Source organism: Amphiprion ocellaris, chromosome 1 (assembly GCF_022539595.1).
Source record: "Amphiprion ocellaris isolate individual 3 ecotype Okinawa chromosome 1, ASM2253959v1, whole genome shotgun sequence".
Taxonomy (NCBI): Eukaryota; Metazoa; Chordata; class Actinopteri; family Pomacentridae; genus Amphiprion; species Amphiprion ocellaris.
In genome coordinates this window covers 31,093,956-31,114,958 of record NC_072766.1, presented here as the reverse complement: position 1 = coordinate 31,114,958, position 21,003 = coordinate 31,093,956, and the positions used below count along the sequence as shown (strand labels likewise).

Sequence of the window (21,003 nt, the reverse complement as noted above, 5' to 3'; positions counted from 1 at the left end):
CAGCCGCTCGCGATGCGCTCCCGACGCACAGCAACGCGCAGGAGGGCTTTCAGGTCCGTGACAGCAGCCGGAGGAGAGACACGGACAAACGTTTGATCGTCCGCACAATAACCTCTCTTCGTCGGCAGCGGGAGGAAGCTGTCCTCTCGGCTCTCTGCAGCAGCTGCAGTTCTCTGCCTCACGCACCGGCCCGGTTATGTGATGGATGTTGGAGTCCGGGAGAGCCTTCCTTCGCCAGGAAACCGCGGTGATGATGAAGAGCGGGTCTCTGCCGCCAACCGAGAAGTTCGCTTTCTCCGTGCAGACGACGCTCAGGGGGAAATAAAGGAGCCTCGCTGAGGGATTTTAATTAGTTCTTGGCAAATTTCTTCCAGTTGTTGCTGTATGTATGATGAGATTTGGCTTTAATTATGCTTCAGCTCAGCTCTGGATTCTACATGTTGCCCGGCTGATGCAGCTGCTGGATTGGGCTCCTTTCCTTCTCGTATTTGGAGTTATTTTAACATCACATCCAGGTCAAATGACCGTCTAATGTCCGTATTGAGTGTGACGAGCCTTACTGTGACATGGAAAAAAAGGGACTCTACAGCCTCCTTTATTACTTTATTCTCAATTCGCCCTTTACGATTTGTGCAAATGGTAAGTGAGGTGACAGCAAGCAGAAAGGAACAGAGATTAATATTTTGGAAATAGACTGACGTTTTTAAACAGGTGTAGTTTCAGGGGAAAGCCTCCTGTGTGCAGGATTAAAAGCTTGTTGAAACTACTTACTGTACAGTTTATTCATCTGCAAGAATATATGAGCAGCTGAAGAACATTAAAGAGTCAGAGGGACTGAGCAGTACTCTCAACTCAGCTAAACGCTTTCTATTAAATGTAGCACTGGCAGATTTTAGGATGTGATAATAAAACCCTCTGTGCATTAGTGAGGTGTCAAATAGAGGAAGATGGAGGGCCAAATGACAGAGAAACTGTACTGTTTTAGGTTTATGGAAGGTGTAGAGCAGCAGTTTCACACTGCATACCCACTCATTAATTTTGCTGTCTTGCCTCTCTCCCTGTTCCCCTGTCTACACCAAAGCTGCTTTTACTGAGGTCCCTAAAGATGTGAGTGTGGGGGAGGGAGATGATGTGGAGATGCCCTGCGCCTTCAAGGCTGTCAGCTCAACACCAATGTCTTTGGAGATCCAGTGGTGGTACCTGAAGGAGGATGTGCCTAAAGAGCTGCCTCATGAGCTGCAGATCAGTGCTCCGACCAACAGAGCCAAGGTACCTTTAGCCCTGAGAGAGACAACTATTACCAGCTGATGACACACACAGAGGAAATGATCCGCATCTTTTAAGCTCATTCCATTTCCCAGCAGCTAAAATCTGATAATATGCATATATTCCTGTTGTACTTCTGCCATGCAGATCTGCCAACAAACATTTGTTCATCCTGCATACATTTACAGTGGCCTGCATTTTTAAATCCACAGACTGCAAATATCCCCTGTGTCTCTGACCCTCATGCAGACAGTACCTCTGATCTTCAGTAGCACCACTTTTACTACATTTAAAAAAAATAATCACCAGTGTTTGAAGCTTTTGCTTGCATAAGCTGCAAATCCATACATCATTCAGGTTATCAGCTTATCATAACATCCTCGTGTCTGAGCTCGGGCACACAGTTTGTTTGGCTCACACAGCAGCAAAGGGGGCATGTGTGTTACTCAGGACCAGGGAGATGTCATTTTCACTGCAGAAAAGGCACTTGTTGGTTATTAACACCATTACAGTCTTCTCAGGTCCACTGCTTAAAGCTGCAATGATAGGATATTGTGGCAGGACATGGTGGGAATTACTTTACTTTCCCTTCAGCATGGCAAATCTTTTTTTTTTCAGTCATCAGAGAAGTCAGGGGCAATCATATCTGCGGCATTTCCGCTGTTGTTTAAGCACATTAAAACATGCTGCGGGGGTAAGAGAGCAGTGAAAAAGGCGAGAGAGAGAGAGGGAGAGAGAGAGGGAGAGAGGGAGAGCCAGAGAGAGAGAGACATCTAGAGAGGTTATCAATGGTGTCTTTGAGAAATGTATACAACCATCTCTGGTCATGCCATTTGCTCTCTCTACCAAAAGAAAGAAAAATCTTGTGTTGTTACCAAAATGTGCATCTTTTAGTGACATGCTGCTGTTTTCAATTCAGTTCAGTACGGTTTCATATACACTGTCATTCATAAGTTTGGGGTCACCCAGACAATATCATGTTTTCCATGAAAACTCAAACTTTCATTCATGTGCTAACATAATTGCACAAGGGTTTTCTAATCATCAATTAGCCTTTCAACACGATTAGCCAACACAATGTAGCATTAGAACACAGGAGTGATGGTTGCTGGAAATGTTCTTCTGTACCCCTTTGTAGATATTCCATTAAAAATCAGCCATTTCCAGCTAGAATAGTCATTTACCACATTAACAATGTCTAGACTCTATTTCTGATTAATTTAATGTGATCTTCATTGAAAAAAGGTGTTTTTCTTTCAAAAATAAGGACATTTCTAAATGACTCCAAACTTTTGAATGTTAGTGTATATAGCAATAATTTCGAACACAATTCATGACAGGGACTTCACTTTGTAAGGTCAAGACCTTACAGTGTTACAGGAAGAAATCCTGCAGTCCTCCTAAGCAGCACCTGACCACAGTGGGGAGTAAAAACTCTTGTCTAACAGCAGAACCAGATTCAGGGAGGGCAGCTGTCTGCCTTGACCAGCTGGAGTGAGAGTAGAGCGTAGAGAGAAAAGATCAACCAATACAAATGTGGAGGTTGAAGGGCTCATTACCTACAGATGAAAAACATGCTGCTCCAGAGCCACATATACCTGTTTTTGTTAACAAATACAAATACTGATTACATGTGATTCATGGTGCTTTCTCTTTTCAGGTTGGTTCGAGAGAAGCCACAAAAATTAGTGTAAGTGTCTGCTTTCCTTTAGTCCCTGAAGAAGTCCTGCAGAATGCTGACATTTGATTTTAAAAAAAATAATATTTATTTGACCGAAAATCCCATTGGATCCCAAGAAAAAGAATGTATCTAAATACCCAGTGTAAAACAAACCTATAATTACTTCTGGTGCATAAAAGGTTGATCAGTTTATCTGAAATATAAGTTTAAGAGCTCTTCCTTTTGCACATGTAGACACATTTTTTATTTTAATTAACTGATTCAACTTTCTTCCATCCCACTGTCTTCACACATGATTTATCTCATAATGTTTTCAGACCTCTAAGATGGTGTCACGGTTAAACATTCTGTGGCAACAGGTTAGATAATACGTTACATTTTAGCTGGTAAAGTGCACCTTCATTAAGGATAATTGAGGCCCTGTAAGAATTAATGTGTCGGTCTGCTGAGCAGCTAATACAGGGTCATGATTTTGTGCTTTTTTGATGCTGGCGCTTCCACCTCCAGTCATAAAATATGAATCTACTCTTAATAAGCAGATGATTAATGCATACCAAAGTCAGTCGTTATTGGATCATTGCCGTTTTCGTGTTTCAATATTTCTTTCTCTGTCTGCCTCAAATCCAGACTGTGCGTGTTCAGGGCAATGCCATCTCTCACCGCCTCAGCCTGTCCAAGGTGAAGAAGGAAGATGAGGGGGTGTATGAGTGCCGCGTTTCTGATCTGTGGGCAGATGAGACTCAGGAATTTACGGTTCATGCCACGCTGCGTGTCACACCGGGTGACGGCATGGTGGCGGAGGAGGCCGTGTCACATATTCAGAACCGCTGGCCACTGAGGAATACCAACACAGCCCTGGGAGGAGGCGCAGCAGGGAGGGCCACCTCCGAGCCCGGCCAGGGGCTAACAGGAGGTCAGAGGTCAGGACATGGGAAGCACCGGGTCCCTCAGCAGGCCCAGCCCGGCCTCCTCCCATCCATCTCATCCACCACCGCCTCGGTGGCCAAGTCGTCAGCCTCACCGCTGCCAGGGAACGCAGCCATCCTCCGGCAGCAGAACAGGGCTGGTGAGTGAATGTTGAAGGGGGAGAGGTGGGGGTGGAGGTGAAGCAGGATCATGGTGACACCTAGTGGTTGTACAAGGAGACCCAGCTGAGATTTGAAAACACACACAGAGAGACATGCAGCTCAGCAGACTGTCTGGCTGCTGTGCCTGTCTGTATCTGTCTCACATTTCATCTGTCTTAGTAAATCTAATCTAAGAAAATGTGGTATTGTTTCTCCTTGACAAGAGCCCTTTAGCTTTGTATTGTTGTGGGAAATATTGCAGTTGGAGATGCACCAAGGACTCTCTTTTTTCAGCTGCTGCCCCACTATGATTTTATTGTACAATACTCTTTTCATGCGGGCTGCATAGTAGCTCAGTGGTTTGCCTCACAGCTAGAAGATCCCTGGTTCACATCCCGGCCTAGACTTGGGATCTTTCTGCATGGAGTTTGCATGTTCTCCCTGTGTATGCGTGGGTTTTCATCAGGTACTCCGGCTTCCTCCCACAGTCCAAAAACATACTGAGGTTAATTGGTGATTCTAAATTGTCTGTAGGTGTGAGTGAGTGTGATTGTTTGTCTCTATGTGTAGCCCTGTGATAGAATGGTGACCTGTCCAGGGTGTCCCCTGCCTTCACCCTAAGTCAGCTGGGATGGGTTCCAGCTCCCCCACGACCCTAATGATCATCAAGTGGTGTATAGATGGATGGAATACTCATTTCATGGATTTTATAAATGGAACCAGTCTGTTGTCAGCCTCATCTCCAAGTCATACTGGATACCACTGACTTTCTTCACCTCTTAAGAACATCATGTACATACAGTATTCCATTTGGACTCCTTTTTGGAATGAGAGACAGAGAAGTAGTGTTATGCCTAAGATGCCTGCAAGGGTATGTGTGTTGTCCACATGCTATTGATCTTTGCACCAGCAGCAGTTATTCTGAGCAATAACTTTCTTCTGCAGTGTTTTACATATACATGCTCCTGCTCATTTACTGCTAATGAGAGATGATTCTGTTATGACATTCCATAAAAATATTGATCTCCCTCAAACATATTTACACACTGTATGTGTATTCTCAGAAACATGGCTCTCTGTTCTCCATCATCTGTTCATGTGCTGCTGCCACAGCTTTGTCAGACCTTTCAAATCTCTGTAAATCAAGAGAGCACTTTGGTTGACTTGTGTGTGAATGTGTAACACCTATTTATAACTACCTCTGCCAGCAGCTTGGCAGATGGCAAGGGGAGGGATGGGGTGGGGAGTTGTAATCTACCTCCCCATAGCTCTTCTCCCTGCCCCAGTTCTGTTCAAAGCAGCATACTTGTGAATAATTAAAAGTCATCGAAGTCTACAGGAGGCTTGTCAGGCATGGTGCTGATGCAGAAAGCAACTAGTCTGGACAGTGTGAAGGACTGAGACATGCACATACCACGTGTTGATATAAAGAGCCTGATGTCTGGATGATTCTAAGCATTTATTCCTCCATGTGTCTGCTTTATGTAGCTAAATCTCAGGGGTTGAACAAAGAAATTGGAGGTATTAGAGCTGATATTGTGTCAGCTGTTCTCTGTTGTATGCTGAGTCCTTTTGGAAGAGTATTACTGCACTGTTCTCACAACTTCGATCAGTCATTCAGAGGCTTTTAACAGGGACAGGGGAGAGGACTTTATTAGCTGTAATGCTGCTGCTCCTTTAGGGATGTGTAGTCTTTCATTAGAAATGTCTGCCATGCTCTGTCAATACCATCAAAGGCTGCGTTTTTCAGTAAAGCAAGATCAACCGAAGACTTTAAAAAGGCATTAGGACTTCAAGATTATGTCCTAATAAATAAATATACTGTGATGACTGTAAGACCAGAATTTCCTTTTTAAGTATTTGCTAAGACAATTACTGAGAGGAGACACTGTTGAAACAATTCAAGGATCCCTCTGCTAGAGAAGAAAATACTATGACAGATATTGTAAAATTTTCTCACAAAACTAGTGAGATATTACCTCAGCACAGTGAGCTGAAGTAATGTATGCTCATCTCCTTTAGTGGCTGCCCACTTGGAAACACGAGTGCACAGTTTAATCAGGACAGGTAGCTATAATGCAGTTTTCAGGTGTGTCTGCTTCAAGCATGACAGTAATAATGAGGAAACCCCTCTGCTGGAATATGGAGTGGCACAATGAGAAGCACAGCATGGTCACACAAATAATCAGGTTGTTTTAGGTCAGATGTCATGCAAGGCCATTCTTTAGATTTGACACCACTATGCTTCTCTGTGATAAGATCAAAAGCACAAGTCCAATGACACAACCAAAATGCTTGAAATAAACATCTGGGAATATGGATGCAGATTGCATCCTACTGTATCTATGTACACTGCAGTAAGAACCAGGCAAAAAAACCAAAACAAAACGGTGATTAACAAAGAGGTTGTGAGGCCACGTGTCCACTGTTCATGGATGTAACCTGCATCTGTTGTCTGTCTTCTGGATGATTACTGACACAGCACATTTAAGCTCACAGCCACAATCTCTGCTTCCATTACTAGGCTGTGCAGCCTGAGTGCTTAATGCTTCTTATTGTTTTGGCCATTTTGATGCAGTTACAGTCATGTCAACTGTGTTTCAACAAATTTGTTGATTTAAAAAAAAAAAATGTGACTATAATCTTTTTCTCCATTAATCACAAATGCATTTGTGCTAAAAAAACAAAAAACAAAACATAAATTATGAACTGTTATTAAAAAGTGTATTCATTTCTGACTGATGGACATGTCTCTCTAGCAGAGACACAATCTGCAAAATATGAACAAGAAACACAGCCATCACCACAAACCAATCACTGCTTTCACAGTGGGTAAGGCTACGCTACCAGATATCAGGTAAGTTAGGAAGCAGCCAGAGATTACCCTGAAACAATGCCTGGATTAAAACTAGTAATGTTTGAAGATATAGGGGTCATTCCGGAATTGAAGGACATTTGGGCTTCAAAATATTTGACAATATACCTTCTCTTTTACATTTTTCTGCTACATATTCATCAATAATAGGTAATAAACTATCAAAGGCTTGATTGGCTCAGCTTACACATCAGTGGTACCATTTTTATTCCATGTTTTATTTGTTGTTTGCTAACCCTACTCTAATCACAGTAACAGGGTTGCTAATCCATGCTAATGTTAGCTTTTTCTCAGGAGTAGAAGCTAGATATTTAGCTAGCTGTTACTGCTGACCAAGAGGACAAACGTACTGATGGAAAAAAGTAAAGAAAAAATTCAAATGAATTTGTCTATGCATAACAGGGTTGCATGAGGTCGAGTGAGACATTCAATCAAGGTGGACAATGTTATGAAAATATGAAAAATAGCAGACAGGACATAGCTTTGCTCTACCCATTATTTTGGAAAACTGTTTGATGATGTTAATTCCAGCATATCATATGATTTACTGTTTCCTTCTTCTTCTACCAGCTTAAAGAGTTATGCTAACATGTTGTGGGAGACACATTCCATGCATAATAATTATTATTTAAAATATTATGTTGATTAAAATGTTTCTCCCACAATTACAAGAGACATCAATGAAAAAAATACCCCAAAAAACCCAACAAAAAACAAAGGAGATTTAGGTTTAATATTAAGTGTTTTATTTGAGATTCAAATCAGAGGAGTGGGACAAGAGAAAAATGTCATTTTAGGGGGAACTCCAGACTTATTTGGTATTTTAAACAATATTTTCAAACATTCCTTTCCACTAGTTTTTTTTAGATTGGTCTCAGGACAATTACATTTACACAACAACTGCATTTTAACTTCATTGCTTGGCGATTTGCACATCCATTTTGATGTCTATGTTATGTTTTGTCATGAACCTTTCTGTCTGTAACTCAGTGTCATATTTTATTGTTATATTGTCTAGTACAAGATCCCTTAGTGTTGTTTGTTAGTGACTCAGTGTTGTCTTGTTATGTTATTTGAAGACAGGTCTCTCTTGAGGATGAGACCCAGTGTCTCAATGAGATTACCTGTCTAAATAAAGGTTAAATAAATTTTTTTTAAAAAGTTTTAGTATTTTGTACATGGATTATTTGAAAAATGTCCTCCAATTCTGGAATGACCCATAGACCTTATAGGGCAATAAAAATGACAGAAAAGAACAGAAGAGGGAGTCTTGCTCTCACAGTAAATACTGGAAAGCATTGTCTTGTCATGTGACACTGAAATGTCATAACTCCTATTTCTATTGTACATTTTCAGTTCAAAACTATGTGGTCAATCTCTAATTTAAACAACTTTCAACAAGTCAAATCTCTTAAAGTATTTCTGTGTTACATTGTTATATTTGTCACATTTAGGGTGAAGATGATCTCTGTTGTTTTTACTTCACCTGCCATACAGAGACCACATGCTCTTTATTCTGTCTGTAGCTATGACCTCTTGTTTCATCCTTCCTCTATGACTCAGCTGTGGTCAGTGAGTTTGTATTTGTTGAGAATCTGTTTCTGCTTTCCATGCCTGACAGTAGAGATGTATTCTGCCAGTTTTTATTCAGAGTTTGGGACCAGATAGCAGTAAAATTTGTTTTGAGTTTTGTCTGGATTCCTCCAGTGTTCCTCATCAGCATCTTTAATGTGTGGTTGACTGATCAGTGGGTGAAGAGCAGTGCTGGAATAACGTTTATCACTGTGGGGTGTCTCAGGACCAGCTGACAGAAGGGACTTTTTAAGGGGTTAAGGTCTTTAGTGTGTGTGTCTGAATTCTCAGTGTGTCTTGTGAAATGTGTGCATTGGTTTGTGTTTTTCTTCGGCTGTTTAACATGGACCTATTGATTTCTGCATGCAGAGTCTCTATGGGATGCTTGTCCTATCAGTCAGTATCAGTATTTTCGTAGAAGTGTCCAACACTATTTGAGAGAGTCCAGTGGTGTCACAACACTATTTCCCATACAGCGATTTATTTCTGGCAGCCCGTAGCAATATCAACACTGACCACCATGTATTGATTTTCTATTTTTCTACTGTTTAAAATGGGTAATATCTTGTTTCTCTGTAGAGATGCATCTCTCTGTCTGTCTCTCTCAAAAACACATTGGTGCCAGAACCACAACTTCAACTGCCAGTTCCTATTAGTGCTCAGTTGGTTAATTGTTACAGGTTTACAGGTTAATTATTTACTGTGTTAAATTCTCAAGTAGGCAGACCATTTAATTAGCAAAATGAAATGACAAAAACTCCCCACACCACTCTCCAAATAAAACTATCAACAGCTTACTCTGCCACTCCTGATAGCCAGTATACCTTAATAATTACTCCGCCAAGGAACACTCGGAGTTATGTGATGATCGGCGTTGGTTTTCTGTCCATCTGTTTGTCTGTCCATCTGTATGTCTGTCTGTTCGCAACATTTCTCAAAAATAGACTAACGGGATTTGGATGAAATTTTCAGGGAAGGTCAGAAATGAAACAAGGACCAAGTGATTATATTTTGGCAGTGATGCAGCTTATAGTCTGGATCCATGGATTTGTTTAAGATTTCTGTATCATTGCGAGATAGCGGCACGGCATCACTGTAACTATGACTACAAGTGAACACTACGTCAGCTGCCTGCTGACAATCACATCCGCTGTGGACCATGAATTTTTTTTTAAATTTCATCCGTCGGAAATCATACAACAACTGAGTAGCCTTGGCAGAGCACTGAACTCTCTGAGTGCTTTTCTTATTATAGGTGTGGCCACTTAGAGTAACAGGTGGATGGGATTATAGGACAGTGTATAATCCAGAGACCTTTTCATTGGCCATCCTCAGTTGCACTCATGCTCTACCTTTGTCATCATTTTGGAATAGCTTGGAGTGCTGTTGGATAGTGACGGCCGGAGCGAAAACATTGAATTTTTACACCGCTCCTCAGGAAACCTGTATTTGACGCCTCTATGTACATGTAATAATAACAGTCCAGTTTTCATGTGTTGTCTAAGGTTACATGTTTCTAATAGCTCCAAACAGTGTCATCAATGCACACATTTACCCGCAGAACTTTATGTGACGAAACAAAACTACACATTTCACAAAAACAGCAAAAAACAGTAAAGAAGCTTGCAGATTTCACTTTTAAACTTGGGTACATCCAAATTTATTAGAGCAGAAAAAAACACTAATACACTGTGAAAAACACTAACGCAGACAGAAATTAGACAAGTAAGCGTACAGTGCCATTAAAAAGTATTTGGCCCCTTCTCAAATTGTTATTTTTTTGCAAAAATAAAAATTTTATATATATATATATATATATATATATATATATATATATATATATATATATATATATATATATATATATATATATATATATATATATATATATTCTCAAACCTACCCGGCCCTGTGTGAAAAAGTAATTGCCCCTTAAGCCAAAAAAGGTTGGGCCACCTTCAGCAGCAACAACTGAAATCAAGCATTTTCTATAACTGGCATTGTCTTTCACATCTGTGAAGATATTTTGGCACACTCTTCTTTGTTTTGTTTTAATTCAGGGCTGTACAGTGTCTTGGTGGCTAGCAGTTTTGCCTTGCAGCTAGAAGATCCTCAGTTCATGTCCCAGCCTTCCCAAGATCTTTCTGCATGGAGTTTGCATGTTCTCCCTGTGCATGTATGGGTTTTCTCCGGGTTCTCCAGCTTCCTCCCACAGTCCAAAAACATGCCGAGGTTAATTGGTGACTCTAAAATGTCCGCAGGTGTGAATGTGAGTGTGATTGTTTGTTTGTATATGTAGCCCTGCGATAGAGTGAAGGCAGGGGACACCCTGGACAGGTCACCCGTCTGAGCCAGCTCGGGTAGACTCCAGCCCCCCGCGACCCTTATGAGGATTAAGCAGTGTATAGATAATGGATGGATGGATGGATGGATGGATGGATGGATGGATGGATGTTTTAATTCAGCAACACTAGAGGGTTTTTGAGCATGAACAGCCTTTTTCAGGTCATGCCACAACACTTCATTTGGACTCAAGTCTTTGACTAGGCCACTCCAAAACCTTCATTTTGTTTTTTAAAGCCATTCAGAAGTCGACTTGCTGGTGTGTTTTGGATCGTTGTTCTGCTGCAGAACCCAAGTGCGCTTCAGCTTGAGTGACAAACTGATGGCCAAATATTCTCCTTCAGGATTTTTTGGTAGACATCAGAATTCATGGCTCCATCAATCACAGTAATCGTCCAGGTCCTAAAGCAGCAAAGCAGCCCCAGACCATCACCACCACCCTGTTTGACTGTTGATATGATGTTCTTTTTCTGAAATGCTGTGTTACTTTTACGGTGGATGTAACGAGACACACACATTCCAAAATGTTCAACTTTCATCTTGTCATTCCATAGAATATTCTCATTCAGACGTTTGTTTGCAAAAGTAAGACAAGCCTTTACGTTCTTTTTGGTCAGCATTGGCTTTTTCCTTGGAAATCTGCCGTGGATGCCATTTTTTCCCAGTCTCTTCCTTATTGTTGAGCCATGAACACTGACCTGAACTGAGGCAAGGAAGGCCTGCAGTTCTTTAGATGTTATCCTGGGTTCCTTTGTGACCTCCTAGATGAGTCGTTGCTGTGCTCTTGGGGTAATGTTGGTAAACCAGCCACTCCTGGAAAGGTTCACCACTGTTTCCATTTGTGAATAATGGTTCCACTGGAGTCCTAAAGCTTTAGAAATGGCTTTGTACCCCTTTCCACACTGATATATGTCACTTACTTTATTTCTAATCTTTTCTTGAATTTCTTTGGACCGCAGCTTTTTTTGTTGCAACTTTTGGAGATCTTTTGGCAGACTTCATTTTGTCAGACAGCTTCTATTTAAGTGATTTCTTGATTGAACAGGTCTGGAGGTAATCAGGTTTGGGTGTGGTCAGTGAAGTTGAACTTGCTTTCCAAAAAATGTGATTAGCCGCAGTTAATTCATGATTTAGCAAGAGGGGCGATTACTTTTTCACATAGGGGCAGTTAGGTTTTGATAGCTTTTTTGCATTAAAACATTACATCATCATTTAAATACCACATTTTTTGTTTACTTTGGTTGTCTTTGTCTAATATTTAAATTTGTTGATGGTCTTAAACATTTAAGTGAGGGAAATATTTTAAAAAATAAGAATTTGAGAAGGGGGCAAATACTTTTTCACGGCACTGTACAAAGCCACGGATGACTCATTCACTGAACGCACGCGCACACATGAGTCATAATCACTGACAGTGAAGTGAATAACACTGATCATCCTATTACAATGTAGGGAAACCCTGGGCCCTAGTAGTTATATGAATGTTAGTTCCAACCTGCCTAAACAGTGCTGCAGACCATGTACCTCCCCATGGCAAAGGCACTTTTTGATGGCAGCAGACTAACCCAGCAGGATGGAGCGCCCTGTCACATTGTGATAACTGTACAGGAGCACCTCAAGGCACACAACAAGAAACGCAAGACCTCCAGACTCCCCAGATGCCAATCTGACTGACCACAGAGGATACTCTGGAACCACAGTGGATACTCTGGAACAAACCCTTCCCAGGACCCAAAGGATCCGTTTTCAACATCCCAGTGCCAGACACCACAGAACACCCCCAGAGGTCCATGTCCATGCTGTGATAGTTATTTTGGCAGAATATTAGCCAGGTGGTTTTAATTTTGTGGCTGATCAGTGTGTAGTACAATGATGAAACACCATATTGAGAACAAACTACTGAGGCTACATGTTGGTCTTTTTAAAGGACTAAACAAGCAGCTCAAACTGTGTAGCTGCTTGCTTCCTCTCTGCTGTTACTGCTCACCATATAGTTGTTCACATCTGAAACCTTAATTTTAGCTCCATTGTTGGAACATGCTGCGTTCAGAACCACTCGCTATGAATTTACTTCAGTCCATTTCATGAAGCAGCTAACAAAGGATCATCCAATTTATAGGGCCATCAGCATGTCACTCGGATTAAAGAGGATAATTGTAATCATAAAATATTTGACATGTTTTCTGTCCACCTCATTCAGCTGACTAGAGGATCAACAACCCGGTGCTTAACCTCATAGATTTTCTTGTCACCGGTGCATAAATGCAGAATTACAAAGGTTGGATGTCAAAAACTCAGTGCTTTAGACTAGACTTGATCCTCAGATCATTTTATGTGGTGTTTACCTTTTGTTTTTCTTTCCTTGTAAATGGTTGATTTATAAAGATTAGGCTTTCATATTCGGCATTCTGAATCAAACATTGTATAAACAAGGGAGGCAAGCATAATCTACCATCCCACAGTGTGTCTTATTTTTTCAGCATTCTAAAAAACACAGCTCAGTCAAGTCGAATTGTTGTTTTACGAATAATAGATATTCATGTTGACAGTTGAGCAAAGCTAGAGGGAGTTCACATGAAAGTCATGAAAGCCACACTCCACACAGATTAGAGGAACATGGAAGAAATTATTAATTTTATCTCCAGTATTGTTTCTTCTCCTCTTTAGTTTGCATTGTATTAACAGTAGATTTTCAGGAGTGTTTGTGAAGTATTCTTCCCATTTTGTGTTTCTTTAAAATTTAAAAAAAGAGATTCTTGTTCCAATGATCATACATTTTCGCAGTGAATAATGTTTAGATTGTTCCTCATTAATTTTCTTTTTCTCTCTTTTTAAGCAAAGATTATATCTGAAAATGTCCTGATTTGTCTGTTTTCCAGTTGAGCTCTGCTTTCCCCCCACTTTATTCTGATGAGGCTATATTGATTTTGTGCAACGCCATCAGTGTCATGTGACCTGAATAGTTGTTTCCTTAAGCTGTGCATGTGACTCTGCAGTGCACTCAGCTGTATGGACCATGCAGGGGAAAGCATCAACATGTAACCATGACTTTCTGATTTCAACACGTGATGTGCATTAGCACAGTGTTAATCAGAGGGTAGAAAAGTATAAATGCAATGCAGTCGCTGCACTGCAGGAATCAGTCAGCAGAAAACTGACCTGGTGCATGTTGGTGCAGTAATTTTACATCTGTCTGACACACAACGGCTGATTACAGAACAGTTCTTCCTCTGATCTTAATCCAGATGATCCTGCGTTGTCCTCTTTGCTCATCGACATTTATGTTAGCTTATGAATCAGCTGTTTTTTTCTGAAATGCTGCTAGAATTAAACAGCCCTTTCATTAAGTGCACCACTGATGCATTATACTGACAAAATGAGGTCCATATGCTTTTTTCTTTCTCCATAATTGTTGTGGTGTTCTCTCTTCTTTCTGTCTCCGTCACAAGTTTCTGTCTGTATCAAAAAGTCCTGACACACAGTTAACCATGGTTTTTAAATAGTTCTCAGTGGTACCAGTCACATATCAGGCAGAATCTAGGGGAAATGTGTGAATGAAAACACAAAGCATCTCAGTTTCTTTTGCCCATATTTGCTTCATTATGGTGGTTTATTCATTTACCATTGGTTTTAGATGTCTGTTCCTGCTGATGGTTCCAGTATTAAAATAACAGAGACTCTGCTCAGACAACAAATTCTGCTTAACAAACACATACATACATTATAACCTCAAGCACATCAACAACATGAAAAATCCCAGAATGAGGAGGCCTTGCTGGAGGAGGAAGCAGCAACAAATGGAGTTAGCATGAGTGTGATGATCAGTTTTTAGGTTCCATGCTGTACACCCGAATCCATGATTGGATGTTACAAGCTACACAGCTGTGAATGAGCCAGTCATTGAAAAGCATACTGCAAACAGCTGGTGCCACTCAGCCAGTTCAAGCGTGACTTCAGTGCTGTGCCCCAATTAACACTTCATTAGATGGAATAGATTGGACTTGAGTAGCACATAAGCAGTGCAGATCTGAAGAGGAGAAAGCTGGTGATTAATATTGCTGTGGTGTGTTGATATTTTCATATTTGTGTGCCTGAGTGAACTGTCACCCAGACGGGCTGCTTGTGTTTGCTGAATCAAATTCAGCTTCAGTGATACCTTTCTATTGACAGGAGAAGCTAGAGGAATGTTCTGCTGTTTCTTTTTTTTCCCCACAGCATTTCCACTCAGTTGATCTGCTGGAAGTATTTAACAACAGATGAAGGTTAAAACTAAAAGATTACCTCTGCTGCCTTATCCTCAGTAATAACAGCCAATGTAGTGAATGGCAAGAGGAGGGGGAGGAGGAGGGAGAGCTCAAAAACACAGGCGTCTGTCTCTTTTCAGCAATGTCATCTGACTGAGTGGCAGAAACAATTAATATGGCAGGGGAGTGCAGAGTGAGGGGAGAGATAAGCTGTCAGGTGTCTCAAATTGCCTCTCATTTATATTTCTCATCTGAGTGTTTTTGGCCTTGACAGGGGGCAACATAACAACTGATAATGACATTATTGACATATTAAGTGCATGCCAGCAAACAGTGAGGAATCATTAGCAGTGGTGTTTGTGTCCACCTAATGAATCTCCATGAAGCCCAGAATTCCCTCTCTTTTAGAAACACTCCACTCTGAGGTTCAGGCATATGGGTTCTGGAAAGCGTCTTGAGACAATTTGACCTGTAATTGGCGCTATATAAATAAAATTGAACTGAAAATTGTGTGTGTATGTGTGTGTGTGTTTCTGCAGGTAGTGTGTACCTTGTCTTATAAAACAGCTGCCTGTCCACATTATAGGAGCACTGAGACTGAACCAAAACAGCTGAGTGGACCTGCAGACTTAAATGATGGTACCTGTGTGTTTGACATTACAAGTGTCACATCTTACATGACACACAGTCATATGAGTCATAGTTAATTTTTTTTTTTTTAAAGAGCAGCATTAACTTGTCTTTCTGTATACCACTTTTCATGGTAGAGAAGCAGTTTTACTGGTGCTGGGAGTCCTTCATTTTCATGCTTCAGGAAAACATTGCAGGAGTATAAAGATACATGGATTTTGTTTCTGTGACAAAAATACAATGACAGCACATAATCACTCTAATTGCTGTTGTACGATAGACTAGTATTCCCCTTTAGTGAACTTATTCTGACATATACAGCTCAGAAAAGACTGACAACCAACACTTATAGGTAAATCTTACAGCTCAAAGCTTGCTCTTGTTGTGGAATTTTCTATTAAACAAGGCTCAAGGTGAGAAACAGAAGCTTCAATCAGACTGGATCTGTCTTTGAGTCATTTATTTTCCTGCAAGAGGGAGAAGGTCAAACACACAGCTCGCAGGCTGTGTCCGACACAGAGTACAGAAGATGGCTTATACAAAGATGTGACTGACGTCAAACTCCTGCTATTGCTGGGGAGGTTACACTTAAGACACTGTTCTGACACCTTTATACAGTTCCTGATACCAGGTACCCAGTTCTTGGTATCAAGTCTGAGCTTGTGGTTTGTGGGGCATGATGACCTTATCTTCACCTGAGAGAAGCAGAAGCTATAACTAGAAATGAGACCTATGAGTTCAAAAGTTATCTGGAGTAAAGGATAAACTGAAAGGTTATACTAAGGTTGACTGGAACAGATGTTATACTGAGGACACAAAATGCATTTCCATTACACTCTTCTACAGCGTGGGAGAAAAAATTAATGTTATACTGTATGGACACAAGCTTGTTTGTCTTTGTATGTAGCCCTGCGACAGACTGGCGACCTGTCTAGGGTGTCCCCTGCCTTCGCCCGAGTCAGCTGGGATAGACTCCAGCACCCCCCGCGACCCTAGTGAGGATTAAGCGGTGTATAGACAATGGATGGATGGATGTATGGACACAAACTACTGTTCAAAAGTTTGGGGTCACCCAGACAGTTTCATGTTTTCCATGAAAACTCACACGTTTATTCATGTGCTAACATAATTGCACAAGGGTCTTCTTATCATCAATTAGCCTTTCAACATGATTAGCTAACACAATGTAGCATTAGAACACTTGCTGGTTGCTGGAAATGTTCCTCTGTACCCCTATGTAGATATTCCATTCAAAATTTCCAGCTAGAATAGTCATTTACCACATTAACAATGTTTAGACTGTATTTCTGATTAAAGTAAGGCGATTGTCATTGAAAAAACTGCTTTTCTTTCAAAAATAAGGACACTTCTATGTGACCCCAAACTTTTGAACACCAGTGTACACACTACCAGTCCAATGTTTGGACACATCTTCTCATTCATTGGCTTTTCTTTGATTATTTTATACATTGTAGATTAATACTGAAGACATCAAAACTATGAAAGAATACGTATGGAATTAACACACACACACACACACACACACACACACACACACACACACTACTCTTCTGCCATGTTGCACAGACATGTTTGTACAGTAATCCAGAACAGACAAACAGTGACTCTAGAAAAGGCCTTTTCACATTTTACTTACACCGTTTAATGCTTCTAGTACGAGCGTGGGAGGGGAGGTTGAGGCCAGAGGTTGATTGTAATCTGCGACGTCACTGCTACATGAAACTAAATCCTACACACTGCACCATTAAGGTACCAAGCTAAAAAAAAAATCATCCGATGTGTTTGAAAGTTTAACTCCGGAAACCAGGAGGCCACTGACCAACCCGCAAACCACCTGCTAGAAATGAATGACACTAAGAAGTGAAAGTTTAACAGAAATATTAAATATATATGTTGTTACCAGAGTGGATTATGTGGTGAAGTTAAAGGTCTTCACTTAAAATCCAGCTGACTTTGAAATCTGACCCAGAATTCCCACACATTACCAGATTTAGATAGAGTCTGACAGGGTCACTCTGAGAGTGTTTAAGATTCTTTGGATGACCGCAGCCTTCCTTACACACAGCAGTCAGAGCTGATTTCTGATTCACTCGAGAAAACTGTAACTTCGATGTGTAGCTGCAATGCATGCTGGTCCATTGAGAGTACTTTTGTTTGAGAAACAATTCCTCCCACCTCTATAAGACTGTACTCCACAGAAAACTGATAAATGAATGTTTTATTTAAAGGATGTAGCGCTTTTCTGTATTTCCATCTTAAACACAAAATGTCTGGAATTGTGGTGGCATTTATTTCTAGTTTTTCTTTTTTAGATTAAAGAGCCAATTCAGTCTATTTTAAAGGTTTAAACAAGGGGAGGCTCAGGTTTTAGCACACAGCTAGCTCACTGACTCCATGGAAACATTATATGACAGGGGTGTCAAACTTGCGGCCTGTGGGCCAAAAGTGGCCCACCAGAGGGTCCAGTCTGGCCGGTGGGATGACTTTGTAAAGTGTGAAAATTATAAACAAGACATTAACTGCAGATTGTAAATTTGTATAACTATAAATTTAAAGTAAATTCTAGACCATGACAAGTTGATTTGATCATAAAGTAAAATACTATGTTGTTCATTGTTCTTTTGTAATTTTGGGTCTCATTTTTTTGATATTTTGTCTTGTTTTTGTTGTTTTTTTGTCTGACTTTTGTAGTTTGTCTCATGTTTTTGTCATTTTGTTTCTTGTTTTTGTCCTTCTTTTTGTTTCACTTGTGTTTTGTCTTACTTTTGTCATTTTGTTTTGCTTTATTCGTTGTTTTGTGTATCATTTTTGTCATTTTGTGTTTTTTTTTGTCTCACTAGTGTTGTTTGTCTATTTTTTTGTCATTGTGTTTCTCACTTTTATCATGTTTTGTCTTGTTCGTGTCATTTAAGTAATTTGTCTAGTTTTTGTCATTTGTCCATTTTTTGTCATTTTGTAACATTTTTGTCTAAATATTTTTGTAGGGTTAGGGATTAGGGTTGTTTGTTTTATGTCATTTGTCTCATTTTTGTCATTTTGTTTCTCCCTTTTGTCGTTTTGTGTCTCATTTTCGTCATTTTGTGCCTCATTTTTGTAATATTGTTACAGTTCTCAAGGTGGCTCACAAATAAGACAAATATTTTGTCTTGTTTTGTGTTTTTTTGATCATAAAGTAAAATACTATCAGTTCTACATACCCATGACTAAATGCTTTGTGCCTTTGTAGATACACTCTGATCTGTAAGTTGTAATATGTAAATGATGTATTGAGGCATAATATTGTTGAAATTAAATTTATTTTTCTTAAGACATTTCAGGTTGTTCAGAATGCTTTGTAAAAATGTGAACTTTTTTTTGCACTGAATCAATGGAAAAATTTGGAGTTGTGGTTATTTAAAGGTTATTATGCTCTGAATGTACTGGTCCACTTGAGATCAAATTGGGCTGAATGTGGCCACTGAACTAAAATGAATTTGACATCCCTATTATATGACAATCTAAATGGTAGGGCTGAACATTTAATCAATTTAAAATCAAAATCATAATTGGAACCAATGCAGTTAGCAAACTGCAAAAGCTATACGAGATGTGGCTGTTGCTGAAATGCAATTCTATTGAATTTGAGCAGAGTGAAACTTTCAGGGGTTATTTATGCTGTTCATTGATCCATGTCCACTATGTGGTTCAGGCTGAACACTGTGGTTTGACTGACATAAGCTCAGGATCATTATAGTAGTTACACCTCATACGCTTTGCAGCATGTCTGCATCAGGATTTAAACTATCATGTTCATTGTTTTACAAATTCATGACATCCTCCTTGTGTGACAGTCACACTTTTGATAGTGCCTCATGAGGTAATGCTCCTTCGATAGTTTAAATCTGTTACACCCTGACTTTGAACTGAGTCTACAAAATGAAATCACAAATCCAATCACAATATCTCTCAAAAAAAATCACATTCACATATTTTTCCCAGATGTCCTACCAATGCATGTTGATAATGTAGGAAGAGAACTGGTAGTTTTAGACTCAGTAAATGGATGGTGTGTTGCCTCACTTAATTAACTGGCAGAGTGAGAGTAGTGGAAGCCAAGAGTGGCAGAAAGAAGGAAAAATAAGAAGGAAGCTGTCACTCTAAGGGCGAGGGATCAGTTGACAAGGAGTGAGCGGGTGAATTCCACAAAGTCGAAAGCCGATGGCAGTTCGCGGCCCTTGCTGTCGAGGTAGGGCTTCATGTGCGAGAGGCAGTAGTCGGCCTGCTCCTTGGTCAGGTTCTGGTAGAGCTCTTCTTTAGTGACGTAGGGTTTGTTCTCAGTGCTGAGGGCTCGGAAGGCGCTCTCGATCTCCTCACTGGACTTAACGTTCTCCGTCTCACGGCTGATCATGAACGCCATGTACTCCTGCAACGACACGTTTCCATCCCTGTTGGGATCCACAGTGTCCAGTATGGTTTCAGTCAGCAATTAAAATAATAAAATTTAGCTACCAAACGGTAAATCCCAGAGAAGAAGGGTGCAGGGCCATTAACATTTAATTCAGTGTTGAGGAATGAACATTCTAGCAATAGAGAACATATGGATAAGAATATAACAAGACTGCAAAACTCTGAGATCAAAGACCTCATGGTTGGTGGATATTTCCTCATTAAATATTACAGTATCTAAACAGACAGTTGTAAGTAAAATACTGTCTTACACATTAATGTCAGTAATGTAGCATGAATGCTGCTTGAGATTCTGGAAAAAGGACAGATGTAGCACACAGAGACAGAATCAGACTGACACCGACCTCCACTGAGACTCTCTGCACAATCTGACTTGACAGCTGCTTCAATCCCTTATCTGCACAGACTCTGTGTGTGTCTGTGTGTTTTCCATTTAAATGTTACCGGTTACACCTCATCCATCTGTTTAAGTTGATGAACTGATGGTTTGTGCTCATTGGCCACCTTTACATTAAGTTTTTAAATTCGGAATTATTAATTCGGAATTAACTCATTCGGAATGAAAGTTTTGCGCTTCACGTTTACATGGAAATATTAATTCCGAATTAAGGTTTACATGGACTGCACGTTTATCCCCTTCCTTAATTCCGCTTTAACGCTTGGGTGTTGGAAAGGATTCTGATTGGACAGGGAGTGGATGTGACATATCTCTCTTTGCCGGAAGAAAACAAACTCAATTTGCCGCGGCATTTCTTTTCCCCAACAACATGGAGGAACAACTAATAAGCACGCTTTTTGCTTTGCTTTTTATTGTCGTTTTGAAACAGCAACTCGACAATGGCGTACTACTTCTGTTGT

At 40.3% G+C, this 21,003-nt stretch overlaps 1 protein-coding gene across 1 annotated transcript in view; it reads left to right on the top strand.

Annotated features, from left to right (window-relative positions):
• vstm2b (V-set and transmembrane domain containing 2B) overlaps window positions 1-21,003 on the top strand; it is a 34,740-nt gene continuing 13,737 nt past the window's right edge. The window contains exons 1-4 of the mRNA XM_023293397.3: window positions 1-639; window positions 1,082-1,269; window positions 2,927-2,956; window positions 3,575-4,013. Of these exons, the coding sequence (XP_023149165.1) occupies window positions 567-639; window positions 1,082-1,269; window positions 2,927-2,956; window positions 3,575-4,013 (730 nt within the window). The 5' untranslated portion in view covers window positions 1-566. The remainder of the gene's footprint in view (window positions 640-1,081; window positions 1,270-2,926; window positions 2,957-3,574; window positions 4,014-21,003) is intronic.